At 44.3% G+C, this 9,173-nt stretch overlaps 2 protein-coding genes across 2 annotated transcripts in view; one reads left to right on the forward strand and one right to left on the reverse strand.

Moving 5' to 3' along the window:
* Nucleotides 1-214: 214 nt before the first annotated feature.
* Nucleotides 215-3,089, forward strand: SFT2D3 (SFT2 domain containing 3). The gene has a single exon (XM_024216829.1). It carries the CDS (start codon nucleotides 215-217, stop codon nucleotides 866-868), a length of 654 nt encoding a protein of 217 aa, XP_024072597.1. The 3' UTR covers nucleotides 869-3,089.
* A 2,510-nt stretch (nucleotides 3,090-5,599) lies between these two features.
* Nucleotides 5,600-9,173, reverse strand: part of WDR33 (WD repeat domain 33) — a 97,419-nt gene continuing 93,845 nt past the window's right edge. Inside the window, exons 21-22 of the mRNA XM_024216846.3 lie at nucleotides 7,355-7,540; nucleotides 5,600-6,261 (exon numbers count right to left, since the gene is read on the reverse strand). Coding sequence (XP_024072614.1) covers nucleotides 6,032-6,261; nucleotides 7,355-7,540 — 416 coding nt within the window. The 3' untranslated portion in view covers nucleotides 5,600-6,031. The remainder of the gene's footprint in view (nucleotides 6,262-7,354; nucleotides 7,541-9,173) is intronic.

Genomic DNA, 9,173 nt, shown 5'->3' on the forward strand with positions numbered 1-9,173 from the left:
TAGTTCTACGCCCTTTCCTGAAACTGGGGAAAGTCACGTGATTGATTGTGCCATGTGACAACATAACCTCCACCGCCTGTCGAGCTCGACGGAGTCTTTCAGTAACCCGGATGTGGCTGCGCTTCATTGAGGGCCTCGAAGAGCAATGTGTCCTATTGGCGCTGGCATTCACAGCCGGGTCTTTCCCTGCCTGTTGCTGCCCTCCCCCTCCAAGATGGCGGAGCTGAACCGGCAGTTACAGGAGTACCTGGCTCAGTCTAAGAATGGCAGCGGCCCCGGCCCAGCGGCCCCGAGCTCCTCGCGGCCGACGCCGGATGCAGCCGACGCCGGAGGGAGGACGTGGCTTGGCCGGCTGAGCCCCTTCTCAGGCCGCTCCTCCTCTTCCTCATCCCCGGCGGCCGGCTCGTGGCCCTGGGCGGCCGAGCCGGACCCCTGGCTGCCGGGGCTGTCGCGCTGGCAGCGGCTGGTGGGGAGCGCGCTGTGCCTGTTGCTGGCCGCGCTCTGCTTCGGCCTGGCCGCGCTCTACGCGCCGCTGCTGCTGCTCCGCGCCCGCAAGTTCGCGCTGCTCTGGTCGCTGGGCTCGGCCTTTGCGCTGGGTGCCGCCGGCTTCCTGCGGGGGCCGAGCCGCCTCCTGTGGGAGCCCAGCCGCGGCACCGTGCTCTACCTCGGCGCCCTGGCCGGCACCCTGTACGCCGCGCTCGGCCTGCGCAGCACCCTGCTCACCGCGCTCGGAGCCGCCGCCCAACTCGCCGCTATCGCCGGCTGCCTGCTCGCCCTGCTGCCCGGGGGCCCCGCCGGCCTGCGCTACCTCGGCGGCCTCCTGGGCGGCTTCGTGCGCCGCCGCGTCTCCAAAACCCTGCCCGTGTGAGGGCGCGGGACGGCGTGAGCCGAGCAGACCCGGATGGGGGCTGAGAACAGCGGTCCCCTCCCCATCCCCAGGACGGATCTTTGCTGCTGTCCCATGAGGCCGATCCCCCATCCCTGCCGGGCGGACGCGGAGGACACGGCTCTCTGGCTGGGCAACAGCCTTTCTGAATACAGGGCCACAGGCCATCAGCATCCCGGCCCTCTAGTGCGGCTCGCACGGCTGCCTCCGCGGGGTATGCGGCTCCGAGGCCGTAGCGGGGCGTGGGTGTCCTGCTGCTCGGGGGCAGGGGGTGACTGAGCGACAAAGCCAGTGCGGGTTTCCCCCCTTCCCCCGGTCCTATTGAAGGCAAGTTCTTCCTGCACAACCGGTGCGCTGTGGTGAGGGAGGAGGCACTTGGGAGCTGCACTCTGTTCGTGCGCCTCCTGAGGACCGGGACCTGTACAAAGACACTTGGCTGTAAGTCGGCAGAAGTTACTTGGGAAAGTTCAGGAAAAACGAATCAAACTTGACAGTTAATGTGGACAACAGGAGCGAAACCGACCAAAGGAGGGAAGAGTTTTGCTTCTCCAAGGACCAGTGTTGATGGAGATGTGGAACATTTTTTCTCCCTAACTTGGAACAGTGCAACTAAAATCCTAAAGCTGCATCTATGACTATACATTGTTGTTCTTTTACTGTATTCACGTGTAACATTTTTGTGTGCCATCCCCAGTCCTATCTCAGTATATGCTTTGCCTGATCAGTGCAAAATGAGCTTTGTAGTAATATCCTGGAGTCTGTGTCCTGTTCTGGGTGGTAGATGACAGGATTACCAGATTCCTATATCAAGTGTAGGATCACATGGCTGATCCTCTTACTTTGAAGTGGCCTGTAAGAATACAGAGCCAAGCATAGTGTTGATACTAAACTCTACCCATAGTATAATGCTTTGTTATACTCCTGAGCCTTGCAGGATTCACTCCAGTTTGGGATGTGCTGATGCCAGGTGCCTCATAGGAAAATCTGTTTATAGATATCCATGAAACTTCAAAAAAAAGTTGGGTGTATATAGAGAGCTCCTGTTTTGGAGTTTGTTTTTGGATGTTTATTTTTAACAATTTTGAGTTCTAGGTAGATGTCCAAAAATTTGGGGTAGGGGTTGGACCAAAAGTTGGTCCTTCTTTGTATATACTGTAATGAGTAATCTCTTTATTTTTCTTAGTGTGCTTTAATGTAATACTGTTTCAGATAGCGCTACTTAAAGTGCACTAAGGAACCTTTTATGCACCCCAGCAGGGTCTGTGTGGACCTATTAATACACAACATATGTACTTTAGAAATCACACACCCATAGTCTGCATTACTGCTGTGTTGATCAGCCCTTAGACACAAGTTAACCATATCCAGTATTGATTGGATAAATACTGTTTTTCTTTTTGGAGCAGGGGTTTTAGTGGTTAAAACCTAAAATCAGCTCTAGATATATATTACCACAGATGTTGTTTCATGACATCTTTATATCAGATTACAATTGTAAAGAGTCAAAATGTAGTGATCAACTGTAATTGCAACCATCTTTGATGGGCTTATAGGGTAGTCCAGTGAATGTTGACATACCCATTCCATTTAACTGTCTTTAAAAAAAAAAATCATCCCTGACCTTCAACATATTGAAAACAACATGAGCATTGGCCTGCTAAAGCCAGGGTTGTGAGTTCAATCCTTGAGGGGGCCATTTAGGGATCTGGGGCAAAAATCTGTCTGGGGATTGGACTAGATGACCTCCTGAGGTCCCTTCCAAACCTGATATTCTATGAACATTCTTTAACAAGTAGCATTCATAGCGGTGGTGGATCACAAAGTCATATCCTTTGACAAGCAGGGGCATACCTCTTTTACGTAGGGAATCACGAAAAAAGTGAAAGCATATCATAGAGACCATTTAGTTCTTTGCAGTAAGACTGCCAGAATGGTGCTACGGAAACTTTTGCCTCCAGAGCTGCAGAGTCAGTTCCTGAAGTCTTCGCCCATTGGTTCTAGGAGTCGGGCAGGCACTGCTTATTTAGCAGTGATGCTTGTAGCCTGACCTTGAGAAATAGAGTGGCTAGTAGAGGCTGGGCATATTGCAAAAAAACATACTTGAGTATTCTTATCAGATGCTACTTAGGAAGAGATTATCTTAATCTACTCATTTAATATTTGCACAGAACTACAGTAAACAAATGCTTAACTTTATAAATACTGTACATCTATTTTAATAAAATATTTTTATACTAAAGTGTTAATCTAGACAGTAGCAGGTCTAGTTTTTATTTATTTTTTTAAACAGCAGCACTGAATCGGTCTTCCTGTTTACTTTTATAGTTTCATTTGGATTTATATCAGTGTAATATCAAGTTAGTGTGAGATTGCTTCTAAACTAAACCTAGGTTAAAGTTCTTGGATGAGATTAACTTTTTTAAAAAGTAAGTTAAAATATTTACGGTAAAAGCCTAGTAAATCTTTCATCTCTCTGGTAAAAGGTCTTATATGGAAAATGACAAAATCCTCCCACTACTGGAGGCTGGCCACAAGAATCTCCAACCACTAATCTACTCCACAGGCTACAGTTGTATCTGCACAGATCCATTGGGTCACAGCAGAGCATGTCTCTATAAAGAGCTGAGGATGTCCTGGTTCTGCCCCACAGGCATTTTCTTCCCCTTCTCCCCCCCGAAAGCAGCAGAGCTATTGTGGCTCTTCTGCATTATGGACTTAAAGATATTACCCTAAAGTTAACAAGAGCTTTTGTGTACCAATTGTGATCATATCCACGTGGCTTGTCTTAAGGGAGCTCAAAGCTTTAATTTAGAATGGTGTGGTTTGGGGAAGGTAGTTTTTCCTAAAATCCAGTATTAGGAGTTAAACAGGGTTTTAGGTTAAAGGAGACCTGCAGAGGAAAAACATAGGGCTTTGAAATTTTTTTTTTTTTAAACCTCATTTCTAGTGTTTTCCTGTTGTTGGGCTCAGATGTATGGAGTGAGGTTTTTCAGCCCTTAACTAATGGTAGAGTGGTTGCTGAGTTTTCTCTTTTCTTCCAGCTGTTTGAATTAGAATATTTATCTTCCCCTTTATTACATCCTAACACAACTAGAATCTGCCTTGAGCTGCAGAAATTAATTTACACAGATAAGCTATAACCTTCATCAGAAGTCCCCATATAGAAATTTAACCTTTTCTTTAAGCAAGAAGCCACTAGCCTGTGCCAAATCTGGCTCAGAAGAGTCTGCTAAACTGTTCTGTGCATATCATTTCCTTAGGGCTACTTCTCTCTTCAGCCACAGTATAATAAACTTTATAAGCTGACCACCTTAAACATTCTGGAGCATTTCTTGTGTCATTGTATCTGCAATAAAACAATTAGGCAGTGTTCCTATTCACTACCATGTGACTCAGTCCAAACTGTTCTGTACAATAGAAGCATATATCTGAATATGACAGCTGCTGAGTAAGCAGGAATGTGAAGATCATAGCAATTCTCCTTTATCCATAATTTGATCTGTTTAAATAGAGTTCCTACAAATATCTCAAATCCATAACCTAATTAGACTGTGGACAGGGGAAGGTAGATAGCTTGGCAAAATAAGTGGGTGAAGGAGTGGCTGCCACAGCCCACACTCACATAGTGAGGATTAATTTACTCTTTCCTTATGATTCCTTAAACAAGCTCCCTCAGCCCTACACTTGCTTTTCCTTAATGTACTATTTACCCTAGGGGCTTGTGAAAAAAAAAATTACTAGTGCAAATATGAAAAGGATGATTAAAATACCACTATCAGCCACCTCCCACACTTGATCTTGTTTCCTAATGCTATAGGGTCGGAAATCTGATTTTCAGGAAGAGGCTAGCTCTAGGTAATACTAATTTCTTAAATGAGGTTTAGGGTACTTAGGTAGCTATCTTAGAAATACTTTAGACAGACATGCTGGTGGATGAAGCCAGATAATCTCATATGTTATGGTGATAACTGAAACACCATAATTGGTAAACAACTTTATTATGAAATGCAAATAATTGTAATGTTGCAATGGCACTAAACAAAATCCTGTGGAGAATACTTAAAACAAAAATCTTTAAAATCAGGGTGGCTTAATGGTTCAGAATGTTCATTATCCTCAATATTCAGAATGCACCAGCTTGTAATTTAATGGCCATTCCTCATTTCTCTGCAGTGTGGTGTGTACTACAGTACTGTAAAAAATTATATACATCCCTGTTAATCAAGCTGCAGAATGTCTATCGCTTATGGTGTAAAACTAACGCCATGGAGAACAAAGGACAGATCCCTTTGCAAGGCTTGAATCAATGAGGGTTAGCAGGAGCAGATGAACATTGAAGGTGCAAACTCGATTAGGATGCTTGCTCATATGATCTATAGTTCAAAAGAAGCTTTTCACAGCATTCCCCATATGTCCTTTTAAGAAAGGTAGGAGAGGGAGCATTGGTGTGGTTTTGGTTTTTTGTTGTGTATGTATGTACTGGACTCAACTTCATCACAACAGATAACATTTTTTAATAGCACATGAATGTTGCTAAAGGTGTAAAAATAAAAATTCTCAAAACATGAAACCCCAACTGATTGTATTAAGGCATTAGGAACTGTACTGTAGAAACTTCTAGAGCTAGTCCTATAGTGCCATGTACTTGACATATGGAAATTCTATGGAAGATGGGGTGTTTTGTAGTTTCATTGAGAGTGTAAAGATAAAGAATCACATACTGCACTGATTTTTTGTTAATTTTTGCGCAAATTACATTCTGTATTCATACAAAAACAACTTTTTTCTGACAAACTGTACATATAGAAACAAGTTTCCATCTGGACGTGAACTGAAATCTGTGGAGGTGCTCCATGTCTCACAACACTAAAAAAAATTCCAGCTTTTATCTTTACAAAACAATGCAGGTAAAAGGTGAGGAGAAAGAGGTGGAGAGGATGAAATAGAAAGCCAGCTACCATGTTGCTGCTAGCAGCAGTCACTTGATCTTAGGAGAAGATCCTTGTTAGGAACTAATGCACATTCAGTTATCCCAGTTAAGAGTCCAGATTTGTGGAGTTGCAGAAGTACTTTCTCGAGTCCACAATAGGTGTCTATTTAAACACTGTCCAATAAGGAGTGGGTATCATCCAGTCATAGCCTCTTCTATCGGCCCCTTCCACCACCCCTGGATGCTCCTCGCCTTGACTGGCCAGAGTTCATGTTACTGCCTCTTCCCCAATTACTTCCACTCCTCCCTCCTCTGGAAGGGTTATTGCCTCCTGCAGGGCCTCCAAAACCTTCATCTCTGTGGAATCCATCATGATGGTCTCCTTCCAAAGAGCTAGACCTCCCAGACTTTGGCACTCTCTGTGAAGGTCCTGAGCTTCCTCGTCCTAAAAGATGAGAACATTTAGTTTTTGATTTTATAGTTTACTCCATCCCTCTCAGGCTTTTGAGGGTTACCCCAGGCTTAGACAAGTGTTTGGGTTCAATTCCCCTATGATACAATCCCTCACAGATTATACAGAATGTGAAATCTGACATACTGGTCTCCAATTTTACATTTCTTCCCTCAGCACATAATTTTTCTTACCACATACAGATTTCATATCAATATGACAGTCCTTGAGAGGGACAGCTACAAGGCAATTCCTCTGGAGCTAAGGTACTGCCGCACCTCATTGATCAGCAAGGACCTTGTTAAATAAGAGAACACCGGGAAATGGAATGCACAGGCTCATAAGCACTTGAGAGACCCTGAATAAAGTATTCAAATCCAGATTCTCTCACTTGGCAGCAGACCTATTTTGGCCCTGTTTTGCATACTTCTCATTCTAAATAGGGTGTTGCCTAAACCCAGTAACAGCATCTGTTCAACCATTTGGGGTGGTAATGAAGGAATTAGAGTAGTGTCCCTGAAGGAGGTTTATCTTCCTTTAGCCAGTTCTGACAGGGTGCAGTTGAGAGATGCTATATTCTACTGTGGGGCATAAGTATGACCTGCATCTTCTCTTGTTCCCAGGAAGGAGGACTGTCTGTTCCGCACAGCTCACTTTAGATATGACACCAAATGCAAGAGAAAAACAGGACTCTTGCCCAAAACAGCAGGGGTAGTAATTTGAGGAAAAAATGCTTTGCCCACCTATCCTCTTAGCTAAGGCATAACTAAATATTTTTTGTTCCACTTTAACAAAACTTCTGAGAGGCACAGCATGCGTGGTTCTGTACAAAACAAGAAAACATGATTCCTGTCTCAAAGAGTTTACAATCAGTGTTAGATAAATTCATCTTCAAATGACCTTCCCACCACAAGACTGATGGCAGCAGGGCCTGCACTTGAAAAGGCATTACTCAAATTTTCTTTATCAAACTAAACCTTAAGTCTGCTTTAGCACCTTGGCCTGCATGAGGAATTCTGCAGAAGTGCACTCTGCGAAAACAATATAAACCTATGTGAAGTTCTCAGTACCGGTTAGTTCCCCTTACCTTTGCCTCTCTCCTCTGGAGGTGCACCTGGAGCTTCCATTTCTCTGTGATCAGATGTCCCTGGTCCATCGTGCCAGGGACGTTTGCGTGGTGGCAGTGAGGCCATGTCCATACCCTGAAGTGAGGAAGAACGCTCTCGGCTGGCAGGAGACTGTCCATCATGAGGAGGGTGATCCTGACGGGAACCTGCCCATGAAGAGAAAAGACAGAGTCATGAGTAACATGCAACTGATGGGCACAAGGAATCTAACATTCTTCCTCTGTGTAAAAGATACCAAAATAAATGTATATGCATTCTACATTCTTTAGCAATTTCACTCATGGCAAGGACATCTATCTCACTGCCCTTGTTCAGAAAACACGAGCCAGTTCTTAACTTTTCAGAGCATCTGCTCTTTAAGGTGCACATATATACCTCTGTTCAATATTTCTAAAGATACCCATGAAAAATATATATAATTAACAGACAAATAACTGACAAAGAGTCCTGTGGCACCTTATAGACTAACAGACGTATTGGAGCATAAGCTTTCGTGGGTGAATACGAAGTGGGTATTCACCCACGAAAGCTTATGCTCCAATATGTCTGGTAGTTATAAGGTGCCACAGGACTCTGTCGCTTTTTACAGATCCAGACTAGCACGGCTATCCCTCTGATACTTGACGAATAACTGCATCTTTATAAATGAATTAATGTAAGAGTAGAAGGAAAGATAAGCGTGTGCTGTCATAGAATGCCAGACTAATTGCAATTTCATATTTGTGGCAGAAAGACCAGGTGGTAGGAAACATGAGATATGAAGTGAGCACATAAACTGAATTTAAACAAATGAGGGAATCAGGCTGAAAAGGATGATTCTAAGGGCATGTCTTCACTAGCAACGTTAAAGCACTGGCTATGTAGTCGCAGCACCAGCGCTGGGAGAAAGCTCTCTCAGCGCTATAAAAAAAACCCCACCTCCATGAGGGGAGTAGCTCCCAGCACTGTAGCACGGTCTATGCTGCCATGTTACAGTGCTGAAACTTGCAGTGCTCGGGGGATGTTTTTTCACACCCCTGAGTGAGAAAGTTGCAGCGCTGTAAAGTGGCAGAGTAGACAAGGCCTAAGGCAGAAGATGCAATGGATAGGCTCAAAATGTTCATTTCAAAAGAAAACACCCTCATATTTTAAAGAGACAAAAATCAAGCATTGCTTGAATCAGGACAGAACGCTCCAGAATGCCATTCTGGCACTTTTTTGGGGAGCTGGAATGATGTTCCAGTACTTCAGATAGTTGTAAAGTAAACCAGTAATTATTCATGCTAAAAATATTGGAAAATGACTACTAAAGCATGTGATGTTGTGGCTTGTCAAAATAATGTGTTCTGGCACTTCTTTTTTTAGGATTTGAGCACTGAAATCCAGGTGTGCAACTTTTCCTTCACTTGACATTTGTATCATGATTTTTCCATTAGTTTTCTATGAAGTTCCAATTGCAAGTTTCACCCTCATTGTGAATCCCCATTCATATTGTTTTGTTTATCAACACTAATACCAATTCTGAAGCCAATAAACTGTCAACAATAACTGCAGCTGATAAACATTATCCAGTGGATAGGTAAGATACCCCCAGTGATCCAGCTTCAGAAAAAGATTATCCTAGTATTAATACATGCCCAAAACGTATGAGCTGATAAAAAGACAAATGCACCAGCCAGTCTATAACACAGGGGTGGGCAAACTTTTTGGCCCGAGGGCCACATCGGGATTGCAAAACAGTATGGAGGGCCAGGTAGGGAAGGCTGTGCCTCCCCAAACAGCCTGCCCCCCGCCCCCTAT

Source organism: Terrapene carolina, unplaced genomic scaffold, assembly GCF_002925995.2.
Source record: "Terrapene carolina triunguis isolate 2854851 unplaced genomic scaffold, T_m_triunguis-2.0 Scaffold88, whole genome shotgun sequence".
NCBI classification, from domain to species: Eukaryota; Metazoa; Chordata; order Testudines; family Emydidae; genus Terrapene; species Terrapene triunguis.